Source organism: Crocuta crocuta, unplaced genomic scaffold (assembly GCF_008692635.1).
Source record: "Crocuta crocuta isolate KB4526 unplaced genomic scaffold, BGI_CrCroc_1.0 scaffold233, whole genome shotgun sequence".
Taxonomy (NCBI): domain Eukaryota; kingdom Metazoa; phylum Chordata; class Mammalia; order Carnivora; family Hyaenidae; genus Crocuta; species Crocuta crocuta.
Window position 1 is genome coordinate 5,911,073 of NW_027529526.1, and position 22,622 is coordinate 5,933,694.

A 22,622-nucleotide genomic window follows, 5' to 3' on the forward strand; every position below is an offset into this window, starting at 1 on the left:
AGCAGGAGCTGGGGTGTGTTCGGCTCACCGTGGCCTCTCTAAGTGATCCTGGAGACTCAAGGAGGTTATGGAGGGATTCTAAGGAGAGGAGAACACTATTGGATTTGGATTTTTAAAAGCTCACTCCAGTGACAGTGTAATGTGGGATCAGGTAGGAGAGACCATGGAAGAGGGAAGAGTTGAAGTAGTTCAGGTGAGAAAACATGGTGGTTTGAACTAATGATGGGAGAATGGCCAAGTGAGGACTGATTTGTGAGATATTAAAAAGGTAGAATCCACAGGACTTAGTGATGGGTTCCTTTTTTTTTTTTTTTTGATATGATAAGTTCAAGGTCCATGTATGCCATCTACAGAGAGGTGTCCAAGAAACTGATGGATGGATGATCTATCTACTTACCTACCTGTCTTCCTACCTCCCTACCTACATACATGTCTACCTGGGGCAGTAGTCATTCAGGGAGCCATCAGCATACCCTTGGTCATCAAAATACAAGGGAGGATGAAATCTTCAAGGGATAGAGTAGACAGAAAAGAGATAACCTGGGGTAAATCTAGCCTTGCACAAGTTAGACCTGCTTAGAGTGAGTATACCTGTGTGCAAAGGTGGTTGCGGCCTGTTGTGGCCAAGACATGAGTGAACACATAATGGGTGACTGTTATGTCTGGTTCTGTGGTATTAGAGCCATTGGGGGAAACAGAGACCAAGCCCGTATTCCTGAGAAGATATGGGTAAGAATGACAGCCCACATATGGGCAGTGTACCTCATCTGCTCATGCACCTGAGAGGTTCTGCTGACTTTAATGACATAACTGGCATGCAGTGGACAGCAGGTGGGTGGCTTCGAGTGCAAGGAATGGCCAGGGTCTGTGTGTTACTTACACGTTGAGAGGCTGCCAGGCTGGCCACTGAGCTTTGGCCTTGATGACGGTGAGGACCTCATCACTCTGCAAAAAAGGACCACAGTTGTTTAGTGAGGAGAGCCAGGCTCAAGGGAGCAAGAGAGGTTTGATATGGTGACATTGTCCACCCTCACTCCCTTACCTGATGCCCAGGTGGGGAGTCATCCCTCCCTAAGGTAGGGAAGCCCAGGAGCCTTGGCAGTCCCGGGGGATGGGGCTCAATGTCCACTGTGTCTAGCGTGTGTTGCACACTGAAGGGTTCACTGAGCCATGATCTGGTGTCCAGCTCTGGCCACCCCTTCGCCATCACAGCCGGAGCTGTGACCTGGCCTCCGCCTTGCATGGCCATGCTTCTATATTGTGCCCAGCCTGGAGGCACGCCATGTGCTCTGTGTCCAGGCACCGGCTGCATGAAGAGCTGCAGGGTAGGCAACACCTGCTCCAGACGATTGTCACCCCCCAGGCCTCTCCTGCTGTTGAGACCCACACACCTGATCAGACTCCTTGGACAAGGAGGCCAGAACAAAGTCTGAGGCCAACACCCCTGAGGTCAACACAGCTCTATTTGCTTTAGACAGCGTGTAGCATGGGCCCTTAAAATCAATTTTTGAGGAAGGATTTGCTACTTAACATTTTGAAGGAAAGCATCAAGTCAACATCGAGGGGCAAAAATCAGAAAGTTTGTGTGGATCTTGCTTAACTTTACTTTGCAGTTTATTTGGGTTTTTATCTTCAGTTACACTTTGGGGCAGAGGAGCATCATAACCTTGTCAAGGCTTAAGACTTCCATAGGCTCAAATTTGGCTTTGTCTAGAGACCTTCCCTGGAGATGATTCAGCTGGTCTTCAGTCTCCCCTTCCCCTGGCTGGACCCAGCAGCGCTCAGATACCACCATCCACTGTACTGGGAAATGTCTAGAATGTCACCAGCTGAGCAAGGAAGAACTTTGTTGCTAACTGAACAGGTCCCTGAATTCCAGCAGGGCAGAGACATGCTTGGCTGGCTTATATCTCCGCTCCAGTTCTTAGAGTCATGCCTGGTAAGAGTGCGTAGAACCTATTTAGGATGAACTGACAAACCTCTTAATTGGTGGGTACCATGCCCAGGAAATCCCACAGCCCTGCAGTCATCTCATTTACCCCATGTCTCGCACTGAGCCCTTCCTCTGAGCCCAGAAGCCCACTCCTCCTCCAGCAAGTTAAAGGCACATCTATTGCGAGCCTCCATTCCTCCGTCTCCTGCCCCTCACAGCGGCCGGGCTCCAAGATCCGCTGTGCCCACAGCATTTAAGTCCCTTGAGCACCCCCTCCTGCCCCCCGGCCACAGTCTCCATACCTTCTTGCTTTCCCACAATGCACCCTCCATATTACTGCAGATCCGAGCATCTCCATTCCCTGCCTTAGCCCTTTGGGAGGTCCTCACAACTTCCATGACCATTTCTTAATTCCTGTGTTTTCCTACATGGACTTCATCATCTGGCTCTAGTATACTTTTTTTCCCTTTGATTTTACATATACAGAATAATGCATGAGCAGAATTGTACATGCTCACTGTAGACAAATTTAGCATCAGAGAAGCACACAATGTAATAGTGAGCATATTCCATCCAGCATCTACCCTGCCTTCTGCCTCCTTCTCCAGAATGTTACAGTTTGGTGCGTATCATTGCAAATGCAACGATGTGCACGTGTGTATGTGTGTGCACATTAGATATGGCTCTTCCCACAAGAACTGCATCATACTGACTACCTTATTCTGCACCATTTCAAATTTTCCCTTTATACCATTTCATGAGAAACTTTTCCATGTCAGTAGATACTGCATCATAGCAATCCTTTTGTTGATGGTTGAAGTGTTGGAGAGCTTTAAATTCTGGTAAGCCAAGTCAAGATGCATCAAAGAGAAATCCAAGATATGAGATAGAAGAAACGAGAAACTGTCTGATGACAATCCCCTTGCCCTTGAAGAAATACTTTACTACGAAGTACAATCAGTGTGGGTGGAGTTAAGATGGCCACCAGGTTAGCTGGCCCTCCCTGCAGATTCATCTTGCATTATAATTAAATCTTGGTTTTCAAGTCCCAAGTGATGACATATTGATTTTGCTTTTGCAGTATATAACGACAAAAATTGTTTGGGCCCTCCGTTAGTGTTTATTCATGGTGATGATATTCTATCTGTAATTTTTAGAGGTATGGAGGTTCCAGGGATGGTAGACCCACGTGTGCAGGCATTAGAACAGCTTCTTGCTGTAAATTGTTTCTTCTAGTGGTTGAATGCCATCTGCATGATCAATAGCTTAGTTTTACTTGTTTGTGATCATTTGTGTTATTCAATCAGATAAGAATGCAGGAGCACCACGGACAAGTTATTTAAAAAGCTAAAAATCTCTGGAGCATCAAAATTCTCTGGTAGACCCTAAATTCTATAGGACTGGAAAGCATCTGGCTTGTTCGTGGCCATATCCAGCAAATTGTTGAAAATGCAAAGCCTTTGATGGGTATCTAGGATTCCATAGCATGAAAGTTCTGTAATTAAATACCCACCAGCATCATTGGTGGGTATTTGTTTCCATACATGATGCTGTGATGAACACTTGCATACCTTTTTCTATGTCTACAAACCCAAGGCTTCCTGTGTTCTAGATTCCTAGGAGATGATTAAAAGATGGAGCAGATTTACAATTTTGGTAGGACCTACCAAATCGTGCTCCAAAAATCTGTACCAATTTACGCCCCCACAAGAATGTATATATGCCCATCTTGCCACAGGTTTGGACACACTGAATGCCATCAATCTTTTTGGTATTTACTGATCCAGCTGGCAGGAGAGTGGTAGGTGTGAGAGCACACAGTTTAGAATCACACCTGGGTTCAAATCCTGCCTGCACCATTAGCTCACTCTGTGTCCTTTGACAAGTCTCGTGACCTCCCTTAGCCTTCTCATCTGTGAAATGGGATTTAGAAAGGGTATCTATCTACTACACGGGGCTGTTGGGGACTAAGTGGCATCGTTCATATGATGTGTTAATGCAGTGCCCAAATATGCATATATTAGCTACTATTCTTGCTCTCATTTACATTCAGGCCAAGCTGGTATTAGAATCAATTTGCACTGCTTGAGTACAGATTGTGAAGCACACAGTTGCATCTACAAATTCACAAAGCCTCGGGAGAATACGCCCTCACTTAAAGCCAACTCTGAGTCTCAGGGAGCATATGATGGGAGGTTTATATAGTTGGGTGAGCCTTGGATGGGGCTCCGGGGGGCTGGGTGTGTTCCATTCTGAAGAATGAAGGATTTAAAGTCAGAGTAAGCAATCCAAACTTCAGACTTAAATGAAAAGCTGTTTTAACAAGTCTCTAAGGCACAGAAAGGATCTTTCAAGAATCCTTAGAGCCCTTGTACATCTCCCATAGGACTCTTTTCAAACCAACTATTTCAGGGCATTCACAGTTCATCCCTCTTTTGGATGACATTAGCACTTTCCTGGATATATGCCAATTAAAATAAAAAACCCCAAAGAAACCACAGGTCACTCGTGTCCATCTTCATGGGGATGGGCTCTTTCATTTTGCTTTTGGTAAATATATTGTGAAGATGTTACAGCTGTACTCAGACTTCATAGCTACCGACAGCAAATGGGAATCACACAGCTGCAAACAGGCCCCAGGCTGAGGTCAGCTCTGGAGGAAAGAGGGTCATGTAGGGGCAAACACAGGCCCCAACACAGGTTGGAGGCAGAAATCACATCGGTATTAGGGGATGCTGAGACTGAGAAGAGCGGAGAGTAAGAATGTGGGTCCCGGGAACGGGTGGGGGCTGGTGTCAGAACCAACCTTCCCCAACACTGACCTTCCCATGCCCTCCAGAGCCAGCCCCCAATGCAGGAGGGCCCTGAGTGTCTCAGCTGTGCCCACAGTGAAAGGCCAGCATCTGTCCCCTCCTCCCTGCCTCGTGCCTCACCTCCTCTCCTGAACCTTCATATCCCAGTCCTGAACCACATCTCCTTTCCTCATCCTAACGCCCTCTTTGCTCTAGGTGGCACTGAGCACATCCTGCCCTTGACCTACAGTCTGGGACTCCACCCAGACAACAGGCCTCCTCCCTGCAGTGAAGAGAAGGGGGCTGCAATCCATACTCAAGAGAGAGAAAGTAACGGCAACATCGACAGTAATAACACAGCGATCTGTTTTTATGTCCCAGGCATAGGCACTGTGCTCGTGACCTTTGTATAGTATTGTATTTAATCTTTACAACACATTTGCAAGGGAGGTAGGTATACACTTTTCAATCCTCAGAAACACATTTATTTGCCCAAATTAGGTAGCCAGTTCGTCAATGACAGAGCTGGAGTTTAAACATCAGTCTCACTTTGGGGACACACATGTCACCCTATGACCCCAGGCAGAGGGGGAGCTGGGTAAGCTGTGGCACAGACAGAGCCGGGTACTCTTGAAAGGTCAACCTCCTGCCCTCCCTGGGCTTCCGCATGCCCTAGAATACTCTGAGCTCTGAATGTTCCAGCCGCACTTGACACCAGACAAGTGTTCACAATGCTATTAATGTTAATGCTGCCCTGAGAACGGGTTTTGATGAAGAGCAGGGGAGGCTCAGGGAATATGAGTTGGAGAGGAACTGCTCCCGGAGAGGCGGACACCCAGTGACCAATTGATGTTAAAGTGCACGCAAGGATACACGAGCGTGTGCAGAGAGATCCCTTCCCTTCCCCTCCCCGCACCCCCCCCATCACACATTTCTGTGCATTCATCAGCTCGTTTCTTAGGAAAATCCCTGGGCATAGCGACCATCTCATTTTGCAGATGAAGAAACTGCCGTTCAGAGAAGTCACGTGACTTGTGGCAGCCCACCCAGGAACCATGGTTCTCATACAGATGTGTCTGCCTCCAAAACTCCTGTTCCTTCCCCTTGGCCTGTGGATTCTTACTCTCTATCTTGCCCTCATCTCTCTCCCGTTTTGCTTTTTTTTTTTTGTTTCAGCAAGAGCGTGGCTACTGCTGGCGGACAGTTTTCCCCAAAGAGCCCTTGCTGTGAGGCATAGGGTCACCCAGATCCCTCTGGGAGGGCAGTGCCTGGCCTCTTAGGTAGACTCTCGTGAACAGTGTTTGGCTCCATTACTTGCTTCTATCCTATCCCAGAATTCCCACTTACCGCCCATAAAAAATAGCCCTGATGGCTTCCATGTCTGAAGGGAACTTTTCATCCCTTGGTGGGTGTCCTGGTGATGAGCAGCAGGAAATGAACCATTTTATGAGGTGATAATGGAGCTATGAGCATCTTTAAAATCAATTGTGCTCAACGTCATAGTCTCCCATCGTTTCAACAAGCTCTGGGTTTATTGGGTCATAAATAAAAACAGATGGTTCATATTTGGTGATGCTCTATGGTTTGCCTGTGATCTCCTGTGGTAAGTACTGTGGAACTCTGAGGTAGGCAGGCATATTGTTCCCATTGTTCAGATGAAGTAACTGAGATTCCCCCCTCTCCCCCCCCGATACTGCTCTGGTCAAGATCACCAGTGCTCTCACTGCTGCCAGTGGTTATTGCCCAGCTCTTGGCTTCCATGATCCCTCATCGGTGTTGGATCAGGAGAGCTGGTCACTCCCTCTGTCTTGAAATACTTCCTATTTGGTTCTGGCACCTGCTGCCCCTCTATTTCTTCTCACCTCACTGGCCATTCCTCCTCATCTCCTTTGTTGACCCTTCTCCATCCACCTGGGGTCAAGCCCTTGATCCTCTCCCATATTGCAATTAATTAATTACAATTAATTGCAGCTTGTCTTGTGCCTTAAAATACTATACATGCATTAATGATGACTGGGGTTTAATCTTCCACCTTGTATATCAACTGTTTGACATTTTCATCTGGATGTTGAATTGTCGGAACTAACTTCGTGACCCTCCCCTCCCCTAGCATGGCCTGCTCTTTTCTCCCCTGCCCGCTCAGTGGCAATGCCATCTTTCTAGTTTCTCATCCCCGATGCTTCTCTCTCTCCTGCTCCACACCCAATCCTTCAGTCCACCCTGTCGTCTCTGCTTCTAAAATGTATTTATGAGCCCACCACTTTCTGTCACCTGCCTTGCCACCATTGTGGTCCAAACCATCATCACTACGCATCTAGATGACTGCAGTTGCTCTTTGGCTGGTTTCTCTGCCCCCTTTTTTGCTCTCCTCTGGGCTCTTTGCACAGCAACCATCTCATGCCATCCCTTAGGTCAAAATCCTTCAATGGCTTCACACCTCACAGCAAACGGGGACCTTCTATGTCCCCCACAGCCCTCCATGACCAGCCTCGCCCTGTGTTACTTGCTCTATCCCTCAGGACTCTGTCCTCCTCTCTCACTTTGTTTTGGCTACTCCAGACATCTCATTTTCCTCGAATGCACCGGGCACATTTAGCACTTGCTGCTCCCTGTACCAGGAATGCTGTCCTCCAGACAGACATCGCAGCACTCACGCCCTTGCCTTCTCCAGGTGTTTGCTCAAATGTCACCTTCTCTTGAGGTCTTTGTTGACCCCATGATTAAAAACAGCAATTCCTCACTGGCCCCTCCACCCAGCATGCCCTCTTCACATTATATGATTGTGTATTTTTCATCACATTGGTCACTGTCCGATATCCTGTGGATTTTGCTTATTTACTTCTATTTTCTATCTCTCCCTGCTAGAATAGAGCACCCCCTGCAGGCAAGGGCTGCTGTCTGTCTTGCCTAGTGCTGTATTATCAGTATTTAGGACTGTGCTTGGAACATGCTCAAGCCATATTGGTTGCACGAATGAGAGGCTGTGAGGAGGAAGGGGCCGGTGCCCTCTGAGCCTCAGCCCACCAGCCTCTGTTATCCTAGCTGCTTGAACTGATCCTCAGAGATCTGAGCGCTGAGCTGGCAGGCACGGGCAAGAGTGGAGGAGAGTGCCAGCCAGACAACTGTGCTGGAACTCCCTGAACTAGAAGGAGAGGGAAGGGACAGGACACAGAGGCCACTTTAGGAGCCGTGGTCAGTCTCACAATTTCTGAGTCAGCCTCAGGTGGACACTCTGTGACCTGGGCTGGCTGTTGGAGTGCCCACAGAGTGCCTCATCCCCGGGAAAGACACAGCCATCCCAAGCTACTGTCTGATCAGCGATTTCAAAGGCAGAGAAGGTACCTGGGGCCCATTAACAGACCCACAAGAAGATGATGTGGTTGCACAGAAGTATTTCAAATTCAATGTCTTTTTAGTTCTTTTCAGACACAGCCTGTAATTCCAATGGGAAGATTGCATAATGCCTGTAGATAACAATTTCCCTGTGAGACGGTTTTTTTTTTGAAAGCAGCTTGGCATTTCTGAAGCAGGAGAAGAAGGACCCATCAGAGCCTCCGGGGGCTGCCCGACTGCCCCTCCACCTGCAGCTGACTCTAGCAGGTGGAGCGCTCTGTGGAGGGGGATCACCCCATGACCTGAGGCAACCATCCTTCGGTGTGCTTCTGTGAGCCACTGGCATCAATTTAGCTTGTCCTTTAGGGACCAAAGTGTCAATCCTGGGTTTAACCTCATTTTCCAGACTTTTTCATTTTGTCCTTTGTAATGCTTATGAAAATCTGCAGCCCCGGGAAGCAGAGGGAGCTAGGGAGGTCGATGGGGCAGGTCCGACTCTCCATCCTACCAGTCTCTCTCGACGTGATCTTCCTGGGCCCTCCTCCCTACTCCACCCTGTCTCCAGCAACCAGAAAAGACTAAGTGCCAGGGCCACAGCAGAGAAGTGAAAAAGGGGACCAGGCCAGGCGAGATTCTGACGTCACAGAGGAGAGAACGCGGTAAGCAGAAGCCATCTGCTCTCGAAAAGGCAAGAGTTGCATGGAAGCCCAGGCCAGGTCTGGCTGACGGTGACCGTGATGCAGTTATGGGACAGCACCCCTACTCTGCCCTGTGGGAGCATCTCCAGTGGTCTTTTTAAAAATAAATTAAAAGAAAAATTAAGTTTATTTACTTTGAGAGGGGGGCAGAGAGAGAGAGAGAGAGAAAGTCCCAAGCAGGCTCCACAGAGCCCAATGCGGGGCTTGAAATTACGAGCTGCGAGATCATGACCCGAGCTGAAGTTGGGCGCTTAACCAACTGAGCCACCCAGGTGGCCCTCAAATTGGACGTTTTAACTGACTGAGCTCCCCAGGCGGCCCTCCAGTGATCTTAAAAGCACAGCATTGGACACCCCTTGTCCCTCCACCCAGTCCCCACCCCCCCTTCCTCTGACGACAGCTCCTGTCCAGGTCTAGTCCCAGATGCCAGTGCCAGAGCAGGGGTGGGAACTGTGTACCTTCCTTGCATCCCCAGCATAGGCTGGGGTTGGAGGAGGTGTGCAGGGCATGATTAAGGGATGAATAATGGGTAAGCTAATTAAATGATTCATTAATGACAAGCTAGAGGAGGCCTCTGGCCTGTGACGCCCTCCCCGGGGATCCCAGGGCACTTCTGGTGAATGCCGTGGGGCCGGGATGTGCCAGAGGGTCTGCCAGCCGGAGCAGGTGACCTGACTGATGTGTTCGGAGGGCCCTGCCCACTGCTGTGGGGGGTGGACGGTAGTGGGGCATGGGGGCCGCAGGACCGCAGAGAGCACTGCCAGGAGACCGTGGATACAAGGCATTATTTTGAAGGGAGCCGCAAAAGGACCTGCTGATGGATGTGGGCTGTAAAACTAAGAGGGGTCAAGGATGACTCCAAGGGGAGGTGTCTTGTCAGCAGTTGGATATATGAGGCTGGAGTTCAAGGGACAGGTCCAGGCCGGAGATATATATTCAAAAGGCATCAGTATATAAGTGGTAGTTTAAGTGACAAGACAAAGACCCTGGGGATGGGGGTGGGGGCGGCAAAGAGCCTAACAAGAGGCAGCCAGAGAGGCAGGAGGACATTAGGAACTGCCCGGGGCCTCTTCAAAGCCCTTGTGCTCTCCCTGCACTGCCCCTTAATGTCTCCACTGCTGCCCACTGTCCCTGCTGTGCCCTCTGCCCCCCACACCCCCGCCCCCTGCTGTCCCCACTTCCCCAGACACCCTTGCTGCCCCACTGTCCCCCTGCTACATCCACAGTCCCCTTGCTGCTCCTCCGAACCCTTGCTGACCCCCTGACCCCTATTGCACCCCCTCCCCCTTGCCGGCCCTGCTACTTGCTCACTGCTGCCACTGCTGCCTTGCTGGTGACTGCTGGAAATGCAACGGAAGCCCATTTAGGAAAGGCCCGCCCGCGAGGCCAGCAAGCCCAAACAGCTCTTTTGAGGAGTGTGCTGTGCGGGATGTCGAGAAATCTGGCAGCAGCAGGAAGGACACGTGATTATTTCATAAAAGATGAGTGACATTACGGCAAGTTTGTATGTGAAACGGTATAGTCTAATACAGAGAGAGAAACCACTGTCCCAGGAGAGAGAGGGGGTGCACTTGGGGGAGTGGGGTGAGATCCAGGCCTTCCAGCCAGAGCAAGTGGATGGAAGAGGAAGGCACAGGGCAGTAGCTCCTGATGCTGAAGCTCATGGGCCTTTCTGGGCGCCCAGCAGATGAGGAGTGAACCGGCACTCTCTGCCAGGCTCCACTGAGGGGGCTGGAGACAGAGACCAGAACAAGAGAGACGCCGATCCCTGCCCCGTGGAGCTTTCCTGAGTGGAGGAAGGACCTAAACAACGAGCAGCCACAGCGTCCCAGACTGTGGTGGGCTCTCTGGAGACAAGAAAGCAGGGGCTGGTGAGCAGAGGGCCAGGCTCGGAGAGCTTGGGATGTGAAGAAGGCTTCACTGACAAGGCCACCGAAGTATTCTGAGATACAGGTGCTCATGCGTGTGAAAGGGGCCAAATAAGCACTCTAACAGGATGAAAATTACCTCACATGCTAAAATAAGGACTTAAAAAATAACATAACCATATTATATGATGTTAGAGATAAAAAGAGAGGGTGTGAGATGCAAAAAGCAATATCCATCATCTCACCATCCTTTCCTAGCAGGTATTAATTCATTCTGTATTTGTATGTTTTTGTCACATAGTTGGAATCATAGCTTACACACACACACACACACACACACGCACACATACACACACATGTTGTCTTTACCCCTACCATTTCTTTGCACAATAGTAGCTAGATTATTATACAAATAGATGATTACACAAACTGTACCTTGCTTTCTCATTTAATGTATTTCAGAGATGATCTCATTTGTGACATAGCTCCTCTAATGATGACCTCAAAGACCATCTAGCAAAGTAAAAAAAAGATACAAAAGCATATACATGTGTGTTTTTACATCGCTAGATGGTCTTTGGGTTCATCATTAAAAGAGCTATATCACTAATGAGATGATCTCTGAAAGACCCTAGACTGAATTAGAAAGCAAGGTAGAAGCTTCAGGTATTGTACTGTCAGCCTGTTTGGCTGGTCCTTAAATATAATAACATTTCACTTCATCGGCTCCCTTCATCCACTGATTTCCATAAAAAGCTTTCAGACTGTTAAGTAATGAAGCTCCAAATGACCTGGACAGTGGAGAAATAGGCGTGCCGGAAGGTGCTCGGAATGTTAGCATCAAATAAGGTTCCAGAAATGCTACTTTCTTAAATAGTGCTATTTAAATGCAAAGGAACAGCTTTGATAAGCTGTAAAAGCTTAACCCTTCTCATTTCTGACGACCAACCCCACTCCATGTCCTCACAGAGGTTTGGGGAGAGCCTGGGGAGGTAATGGAGAAGTTGTGTGTTGTGGCTGACGGAAAAGGTTGTCCCTACCAGGAATTTAAGAGGCTGGCTTCTGTCAGACTTCTCATGGTAACAGAAGTTTCCCTGGCTGTGAAAACCAGCTTTTAGTTAGTATTGTGGCATCATGGACCAAGAATTAAAGAGCAGTGTGGTAGAATAAGTCAGACAGAAGTTCAAATCTTGGCTCAACCACTCACATGCTGTGTGAGTTTGGGGAAGTTGCTCACCCTCTCTGAGGGGATTCCTCACGTGTGAAAAATGCATTCATTGAGCTCCTGTTATGGGTCAGAGACTGTGCTAGGCACCAGGCAGAGGGCAGTGGACAAGGTGCAACAGTCCTTGCTCTTGTGGGCATGTCCTCTCGTAGGTTAATAAGAATACATGCAGATTGAATGAGATTGTGAAAGTGAAGGGCCAGGCGAGTGGTGACGGAAGGGTAGCCACGATAACTAAACTCGCATGTCTCCAGCCCCCTCCTTCTGTGTAATTGTCCACCGTGTCCACTTATCCCTGCCCCTCAAGCAACTCCTCCTCTGAAAGGCCTCATTTTTGGGGCACATGGGTGGCTCAGTTGTTTGAGTGTCTGACTTTGGCTCAGGTTACCATCTTGCGGTTCGTGAGTTCAAGCCCCGTGTTGGGCTCTGTGCTGACAGCTCAGAGCCTGGAGGCTGCTTCAGATTCCGTGTCTCCCTCTCTCTCTGCCCCTCCCCAACTCACGTTCTGTCTGTCTGTCTCTCTCATAAATAAATAAATCATTAAAAAATAAAAAAAGAGAAATTTGAATGGCCTAATTTTTTGAGTAGAAACTTATATATTTAAAGTGTACAACACAATGTTTTCATATACATGCAGAGGCACATCTTCGAGATACTGTGGGTTTGATTCCAGACAACTATAATAAGGCGAGGCAAATGAATTTTTTGCTTTCCTGGTGTATATAAAAGTTGTGTTTATACTATACTGAAGTCTGTTAAAGGTGCAATAGCAACAGGTCTTAAAAAAAAAACAGTGGGTATATCTTAATCAAAAAATACTTTGTTGCCAAAAAGTGCTAACCATCATCTGAGCTTTGAGTGAGTCACAGTCACTGATCACCATAACAGACAGAACTATAATGAAAAAGTTTGAAGAGAATTGCCAAAAAGGTACGAAAAGGAGAATTACCCAAGAGTTTGCAAACATTACCAAGATGTGACAGAGACACAAAGTGAGCAAATGCCATTGGAAAATGAATTCTGAAAGATTTGTTCCATGCAGGTTGCCACCAACCTTCAATTTGTAAAAAAAAAAACAAACCAAAAGAAAGAAAGCAATATCTGGCGAGCACGATAAAGTGAAGTACAATAAAATGAGGTGCTCCTGCACTTGGTAAAATGGTCACTGCAGTCAAGCTAATTAACACATTCATCTCTTCAGAGTTGTTTTTTTTTTTTTTTGTGGTGAGAGCACCATAAATCTACTGTTAGCAAATTTCCAGTATACGATAAAGTATTATATTAATATTAGTATATATTGTATGATACTACACATACAAATATATATATGTATATATATATATATATTTATGGGAGAGGAGAGAGAGTTTGCGCATGAGCAGGGGAGAGGCAGAGAGAGAGGGAGAGAGGGAGAATCCCAAGCCAGCTCCACACTCAGTGCAAAGCCCAACGTGGGGCTTGATCCCACAACCGCGAGATCGTGACCAGAGCCGAAATCAAGAGTCAGATGCTTAACCAACTGGTCCACCAAGGCGCCCCTACGGTAATTTAAACTATAGTCACTGTGCTGTATGTTATGTCTCTAGACTTATTCATCCCACATAACTGTAACTTTGTACCCTTTGCTGGCCATCCTCCATTTCCCCCACCTCCCTGCCCTGGGGATGCCTTCTTGATGCCCCCGGATCCTCAAATCATCTTTTTTCCATTACCTCAACCATGTGGCATCATTATCATTTGCATGATTATGTGCTCACTTGAGTGTCTTTCAAACCAGAAGGCATCTAGCAAAACACCCATCTCCTAGTAGGTGCTTAATCAAATATACTGAATGTTTAGTAAATGAAAGAATATTCCCCAAATATTCTCTTTATTTGAAGATTCTACAACCTAGCAGCACCAGACAATTTCAGCAGCCAGGATGGGTCTGTGTTTATATCCCACAGCTGCTCTGTACAACTTTACTGTGGACCGTGATCCTCTGCCCAGAACACTCTTGAGCTGCTGGGAAAGATGCTAAAATGCGGTCCTCAGTTGTCAGTTCTTTTCGGGGGGGCTGCACTGGCTGCATAAAACCACCTCACGTGATGCTGGCAGAGGTCTTCTTTGGGCCTGCACCGCAGCCCCGCCTCTCCCTCGGCCCATTTCTGCCTGCCACCCCTCTCGGCCTCTGGCCACCCCAGGTGGGGCTCCCAGCAGCCTTCCCTAACTCGACGCGTGCCAATCTGGGCTCTGCCTGCTGCCCGGAGAAGCCAGCTGCTACGGCTGGTGGGAAGAAAAGAGACGCAGAGGTAGCACAGCAAAGACATTCTCAGCGGGTAAAGCCCAATGATGTGTTCGCTGTCAGCGGGAGGGAGAGGTGGGTTAGGCAGAAGGACCCGGCGTCCCTGCACACCAAAGTCTGAAGGACCATGTCAGGGCAGCCAGCCTCAAAACTGGATTTTGTGAGCAGTCAGTTTCAGCAAAACAGCATCGCTCACCACATTCGAGCAATGTTCCTGATTAGCATTTTAAAAGGTTTGTAGTTTGTGTTATTATTATCGTTAGTTTGCTTTTATGGTCATAGGAGAGCCATAAGCATAAAGAGTTAATATCCAGTTATCTTTGCACGCATTTAAACAATATGATAATGAAAATAATTACAACTCAGCCCTGGGGGTTTGTGAGCTTACAAATGCCCTCTAAAAAAGGCCCCTACCTTACTTGGGGTGGGTGATTATCTAATTTTACAATAGCATGGTCTGAAGGGCTTGGATTTTAGAGGCTCTGTGGCTTCATGGTGCAACCCTGGACAGCTTACTTAATTCTCTGAGCCCTGCTTTTCTCATTCTGCAGAGGGGCCTAATGATAACTACCTTACAGGCTTGCTGTGAGACAGAAATGAGCGATAAGTGCACTTGATCTTAGCCAAAAGGCCGAGAAGCGATGAAATGAGAGATAAATGGATACAGAAGGCTTGCCCGGTTCTGGGCACATAGTAAGTACTCAATAAATGGCAGCGGGCAGGAGAGGCCTCACAGGAGAGGACACATCTTTCTGCAGGCCCTTTCCAGACCTGGCCTGGAGAAACCCTGTGGTCAGCAGCCAACCCTGAAGGACAGCAGGAGGCTGGAGTTTTAGGGGACAGGGAGTCAGACTTAAATTTGCTTCAAAGTACAAGCAAGCAAGCTCACAGACAAACATGGAATCCCCAAGGCACTCAGAAGCAAAGGTTAGAAATAGAGAACTAAAAAGAGCTGTGAGCTAAATTTAAATTCAGAGGATTTTGTTTAAGGACCTGTCAGTAAATAGTCTCGAGTCAGGCTGAACAATGGTCCCCCCAAAGATTTCCACATTCTAATCCCTGGAACCTACGAAAGTTACCTTATGGCCAAAAGGACCTGGCAGATGTGATTAAATTAAGGATCTTGAGATGGAGATTATCCTGGCTTATATGGGTGGCCTTAAATCTAAGTGTCCTTGTAAGAAGGAGGCGCAGGAGATCTGACTACCGAAGACGGGAAGGCAATGTCAGGATGGAAGCAGAGATCGGAGTGATGTGGCCACGAGCAACTGAATGCCGGCAGCCACTGACGTTCTGAGGAGGCAAAAAGCCTTTTAGAGTCTCCTGAAGGAATGAGCCTGGCTCACACCTGGATGTTAGCCCTGTAAGACTCATTTTGGATTTCCGGTCTCCAGAAGTATAAGAGGATAAATTCAACCTTCTTTTAAGACACTAAATCTGTGGTAATTTAACAGCAATAGGAACTAATACAATTCCTATGGACCCAACTTGCCCTTTGAATTAGTGGGTCTAGTGAAAATGAGGTAACTAAGACCAGTCGTTTGAAGGGAGAAGGGAGGGACTAGCACTGAGTGTGAAGAGCTGATCTGAGTCCTGTCTCCTTCCTTTCTAGCTGTGTGGCCTCAGGCCAGTCAGTCAGCAACTCTGAGCCTACTGGTTTCCATCTCTAAAATAAGACTCAAGTTGACTCGCAGGCTTCTTGCGAGGATTACCTGTTAGAACACTTTAGGTACTATAAAACTATGTGAACTCTTCTCATTATTATTATTATCATTACTTTTTTTTAATGTTTTTATTTATTTCTAGCAGAGAGAGAGAGAGAGACAGCGTGAGCAGGGGAGGGTCAGAGAGAGAGGGAGACACAGACTGAAACAGGCTCCAGGCTCTGAGCTGGCAGTCAGCACAGAGCCCGCCGCGGGGCTCGAACCCATGAACTGCGAGATCATGACCTAAGCGAAAGTCGGACGCTTAACCGACTAAGCCACACAGGCGCCCCTATTATAATTACTTTTAAAAAATTTAAGTTGAAGACTGACATCAAGATGCTTGCCACCTCTTAGAAGGCGGCCTACTGGTGTGTAACATGTCTATCTGAAGCGACTCCATGAATAGTTGAATTTAGGCACGGCCACTCAGGGGACACGGAACTGAAAATTTTCAGTTCTTAGACCTCTGTCGGCAGTTCCCACTGAATTTCACTAAACCTAACCCAGGGCCTACCTGCAGTTCCTTATTTTCACAACTCGGGCTGAGTGTGGAGGTATTATCATCACTTGGACTTCTCTTTGATGAGATGTTTGTTTGCTGTAAAAGGAGAATACCAATAATCCAATCATCTCTAACTATTGGGCAATTTTCCTGTACTTGAAGCTTCCTGAAGTAAAAATTGTGCAAAGAATTTGTGTGTGAAGTTATAACACTAAAAACGACGATTATTTTTCAAACTCAAGACTGTTCACATGGGTCTGGTCTATCTATTTTCAATGGCACAGCACAATCTTTCAAAGCAAAAGGAAGAAAATAACACCTTAAAAGTTTGAACTTGGAACCCATCAACAATTTTTTCCCCCATTTGTAATTCAATCGAGCATTTCCCTACTCAGGTAGTAAAGAAAGAATTGCTGTTTTGATTGAAACTGTGTGTAGTTCTGTTTTTTTTTTTTTTTTTTTTTTAGGAATCACTTTTTTTTTAATTTTTTTTTTTTTATTTATTTCTAGGAGAGAGAGAGACAGCGTGAGCAGGGGAGGGTCAGAGAGAGAGGGAGATACAGACTCTGAAATAGGCTCCAGGCTCTGAGCTGGCAGTCAGCACAGAGCCCGACGCGGGGCTCGAACCCACGAACCGCGAGATCATGACCTAAGCGAAAGTCGGACGCTTAAACAACTAAGCCACCCAGGCGCCCCTAGGAATCACTTTTATAATGGGTTTTTCTTATTACAAAAATATGTTCATTGTAGAACATTCAGAAAATTAAGACAAGCAGAAAGAATACTATAAAGACAACTTGTAATCCCACCACCCACAGCTAACCACTCTTACGGTTTCCGTTCTGAACTGCGAAAGCATACTTCAGTGTGCCTCCATGTGATGTTCCGGGAATCACCAAAGCAGCTTAATTCCAATGATAATAGGAACCCGGATTCTCTCTTCCTCCACATAGTTAGGCCCCACTGAGAGTGAGTGGACCTGGCCTACGAAAGTCTTGAGAAATCACAGGGAACACCTTTAGTCATTGGCTCTGAGGGGCCGCCCCACCACGATGCCCTCGTCACTCCTTTATATGAGTGTTCAGGCCTCCTAACTCCCTCCTGCCTCCAGTGTTACTCTCCCTCCCACTCCAGTCCTTATGGGGAACTTTCTAGAACATATATTGGACCAGCTCACTCCACTTCTTGAAGTTCTTCCTTTGGGTTTAGGGATGGTATCCAAATTTTTTAGCATGGGACACAAAGTTCACTCTCTGGCCCTGCCTCTCTTCCAGCCTCATCTTTCCTCCCCTACATATACCCTCAATCCCCATGGCCACCATCTTCATCTTCATCACCCACCCCACCACCAAGGACTGGCTGTGAGGTGTGTGTTAGGTACCACACTGAGCATGTTTCATATCATGTGTCATCTACATACCAACAGTCCTATAAGGTGGGGTTTATGGATGAGGAAACTGAGGCTCAAAGGATCCCAACAATTCACTGCCCTGCATGTGGCTCATCAGCAAAGGAGCCAGAATCTGAGCCCAGGGTCCTCTGATGTCAAAGCATCATCATTAGGATTCCTGCTTCCTTATGGAACTACTTGAAATTTCTTGAACCAGACATGGTTTTTTCAAACTTCCATACCTTTGCATAAACCACCATTTCCCCAAGGTGACTTTTAGCCCTTTCTCTCCTACCTAATGCCTCCTTGTCCCTTAGAATGCAGATCAAGCCTTTGGATTATGGTAGCTGCCCCTCCTCTCTGCATCCAAGGTACCCAATGTTGACCTTGGTCATGGGATCCATCTCACTGAATTGTAGTTGCCCTTTTACAATCACATATCCCCTCCCTCCCCAGCTGGGAGTCCCTCAAGGTGGGAGCTGTGTCTCATTCATCTCTCTCTCCCTCTTTCCCACTTCTATCTTGCACAGGATTGGGGCAATAATAAATGTTTGTTTAATAAATGAATGAATGGGCAGCAGCTCCTACAGACCTCAAGTGGTCTTCACCTGATCAAAACATGATTTGCTTATAATGTTCCTGCCAGAAGTAGCTCAGAGAAATAAGGAAAATGAAACCTAGAATTCTTTGCCACCAGATCCCTTGCCAGGCTGGAGCCAGATGAAAGAGCCTGTCATTTTAACTAACTGCTGATCCTCAGCGGTGCAGAGGGAGCTGGACTCCCTGACCTTTCTTTGTTGTGGTTAATTCTTGTCATTTGGCTATTTTGTCATTAGGATAAGGTCCGGTGGCAGGTGAAGGGTAAGAGACTATGCCACCCCAAAATATGCCTCTTTGGCACAAGGATTATTTTGAGAAAATGCAGACACAGGAGGAATGCTGAAAATAGAGTAAAAGCTACCCTTTTACAAAGGAAAATTACATTTAGAGAGGGGACCTGTGCCAGTAAGAGGGCAATTACTAGAGATTGCATTTTCATCTGAGAGACTTGTCTGCAATGCAGGGCAAATTTTGTTGATCATATATTTCTTCCTCTCACTTCCTGTGATTGCAAGCCCCAGACCCTTATCCCTTTCCTTAGCTCAGGATGGTATATAAGCCTCAATTGCCTGGCTGTATATACATTATACATATATACATATATGTACATGTATATACATGTGTATACATTATACATATATACATATATGTACATGTATACATATATACATATACATATGTATGCAGTCACAATTTTTTTCTCTTTCTTTTATTCCAGGGGTGGGTGGTAATGTCTTACCCAAGAACTTAAGTGGGTAGAGGGAAATTATTTTTCCTCCCCTACAACAGGGCAGCTGGGCTTTGGAAATTCTTGAAAGTCAAAGAACAGAGGTAGAAGGAAGAAAACTATGTCCAGTGTCTACCTTTTGGAGTGGGGAGGCAGGGGGATAAGGGGCNAAAAGCTTCAGATCAGGATCCGGCACGATTCCAGAGTCACAGAGCTACACCAGACAGAACTGAATGAAGAAGCTCATTACAACTATTAACACGTCCTACTCTGACCAACCCCACCTACTCCGGAGTCTAAATGAGTATTTTTATAATTCTTGTAAATGATCTTGAAATCAGCACAGTTTTATTGCCTTGTATTTTGTTGTTGTTGCTAAAGCATTACCCAAAGTTTGTCAATCCTGTTATAGCATTTCCCTCTACTTTTTAATATGCTGAGAACTTTAGAAAAATGGGGGTAACTTGACTTCTGAGAAACCCTGGCTGTGTTGTAGGATCTGAGCGAGACCTCTGCTCTTTGAGCAGAGGCTGGTTTGGTGTTTGGAGATAAATAAGGGGTGGGTGGTAGAGCTGACTTATCTGGCTCATGAGAGCTGATACACCTCTTCCCAATACTGTGTTCAGTGAAGTTACGTTAGTAGCCTGCAGTTGGCCAAGATGGGAGTATTTACATGATAGATATTGCCAAACACTACAGATCAGGGCTGGCTCACCCCTTCCTTCCTTCCTTCCTTCCTTCCTTCCTTCCTTCCTTCCTTCCTTCTTTCCTTCCTCCCTCCCTCCCTCCCTTCCTTCCTTCCATTGATAGTTAAATATTTATTAACCTATCACTGGTGTGGGCGAGGGGATGGCAAGCTAGAGGCTGATGGTATTTTTTCCTCACTTAATGATGGTGAACATGAGTGAGGGAGCACTCAAGACACTTGGTGTCAAGAGGTAAGGAGCATCCAGATTCATGAGCAGGGGCTATCTGCCAGTGCTCCCCAAACTGTGCTTCAGAATCAGAAGATTTTTTAAATGTTTATTTATTTTTGAGAGCGAGCGAGCGAGAGAGAGAGAGAGAGAGAGAGAGAGAGAAAGTACACGAGCAAGGGACAGAGAAAGGGGGACAGAGGATCTGAAGGAGGCTCCAGGCTCCACATTGACAGCGGAGAGCCTGACGTGGGCTTGAACTCATGAACTGTGAGATTATGATCTGAACTGATCAGATACTTAACCAACTGAACCATTCAGGCGCTCCTCAGCTGAAGACTTTTTAAGCCTACTTATGTTCAGGTCTCACCCCAGAGCTACTGAATGAGAATCTCTGGGTGGGGCAGAGGAATTTGTGGTTTGAAAAATGCTCTGACAATGGTTCAGGTCAATGGAACAGCATATGGGAATCTTTGTTATATGTCTCAAGGTGTTAAGACACCTCACAGAGAAGATGATAAGATGCAACCTATGAGGTCATAGATTTCCTAAACAGGTCCCCTGACTCTTCATGTACAGCCTCTGTCACCTGTCACGGCTTGATGAGATCTGGGCTATGATGGAGGTAGTGGTGCCAGGCCTGAATAAGAAAGAGATGTAATGTGTTGTATCGGGAAAAGGTGTGGTTTGAATTTTTTTGTACTTACATAAAGCTTTATCAGACATACTTCTTTGATTTGGACTTAGGCCATTGTATCACCTGCCATTGAATGCGTGACTTCACAGGGGAACAATATATCTTATAGTGCCCACTGACTTCAGCACCCATAACAATGAAAAGCCATCCTAGTCCCGGTGAAAACTGCTGATGTGGTTCGGAGAAGACAGTGGTCTCAGGGTCAAAATCTTCAGTGATGGCTGGGAGTGACCAGAAGGCTGGCAGGTGGCAGAGACTAGGAAGACAGAGGCTGAGTGGGTGGGTATGAGGAGCCTCAAAGGAGCATGGTTCTTTCTATGAGATGAGGTATGAGGAGGTGATGAAGAGGAAGTAGAGCCTGACCCTTCCTCTTGTCTTGAGTTATGTGGGATGTGGGAGAATAACTTCCCTTTGTTTGGGAGAATGGAAGGGGGACCCAGAGACTAGGTTTTTTCATAAAGAGGTGGAAAGAGCTCTGTGTGATAGAGCTTTAAGATAAAAACAATTCATCCTGCACTAGGACTCACTCCTTTCCTTGAATAACATATGGATGAGTAAGAGCTTTGCGTGACACATTAGGACCACCTAGATATTTCCCACTGCTCAGAGATGCAATGAGTCCATCCAGAGTGGGGGTCTGGCTATCGCTACCATGGTTTTCCTGCTCCAGATTACTGTGTGCCATTTGCATAGTTTATCACAGTGCATTATAATATTTTAAAATATCTTTATATCCTAAGTCCAAATTCCAAGTGTAGTGAAAACAGCTTAGACCTTGAAATAAGACAGGGCTGGGTTTGAATTCAGAGTCTTTCCCTTTCTAGTTGTGAGGCCTTGGGCAGGTTATTTTACCAGCCTGACCCTCGGTTTCTTCAAGTATAAAATGGGTATAGTAGCTCTACCCACCTTACGCGTTGTAGTGAAGAATGAATCAGATATTGTTTGGAAGCTCCCACTATCTTGTTGAAAATGTTCTATGTTCCCTATAAGCCTTGACCCTCCTTCCTCGACTAAATCATCTTTGTTTCTCAATGGTCTGACCCATTCATGTTTTCATGAAGGCACACAAAATATGTTGGCTGAATGAATGAATAGTTTCCAGGAATGAATGGGTAAGTGAATTAATGAATTAATTAATGAATGTTAATTTTCAGAAAGATATGGTTGAGGAAGCTCATAGCACTCTGTCGTGGCTGACTGACTTCTCTTGCAGTTCTTTCAAACATTTAGCGCAGGTCGGGTCCTCCGTCCTATTTCAAGGTCAGGGCCATTCCTTTGTTCCAACCTTGGCATAATGAGCCATGAAAAGCTTTCAGTTTTTTCTATTTTAATCCTTCCGTCCGTTTAATGGGCTATATTTTCTTTGGAAACAGTAGGGTGAACATCACCAAGATAATGGGTAATAACATTAACATTATCACCACTGGCATGATCCAGATATTATTCAATTAAAGTAATAACTCCTAATGCAGGATGAATTGTTTTTATCTTAAGAATCCAATTCAGCCATCAGCTCAGCATCATATTCAAATGACAGAAATTACCTTTAAGTCATAGATCTTTAATGTGATGTTGAAATGATTTCTAGTTATATTTTATGGTGCTATATTACAGACCGTTTTAAGGTCAGAGTGTATATAGCTTGTCATGTTTTCATTTTCTATCACCAGGCAATTTGAAACCCTTTTCAAATATATAATGAAAAAAAATTAGAAATTTGGGGAGTAAAATCACTTCAAAGGAGTGCTTAAAGCAATCTAAAAATCTACCTTAGTAAGAATAAAAAGAAGAGACTCTGGTTGTTATTTAATTTTAACACTGGCCCTCTGAAGACAGATATGGGGAAAAAATAGCCTCTTCTCATAGTTGAATTCAAGAGCTTTGTCACCTGGGATGTTGGCTGGACCATGTCCAGAGTATAGTCTTCTCCGTTTCTGACCCAGGACCTTGACT

At 46.3% G+C, this 22,622-nt stretch overlaps 1 protein-coding gene across 2 annotated transcripts in view; it reads right to left on the bottom strand.

Annotated features, from left to right (window-relative positions):
• The window catches only part of SPON1 (spondin 1), a 260,834-nt gene that overhangs the window by 28,037 nt on the left and 210,175 nt on the right, over nt 1-22,622 (bottom strand). For both annotated transcript variants that reach the window (XM_077761156.1, XM_077761155.1), the window contains exon 7: nt 881-945. In XM_077761156.1, coding sequence (XP_077617282.1) covers nt 881-945 — 65 coding nt within the window. The remainder of the gene's footprint in view (nt 1-880; nt 946-22,622) is intronic.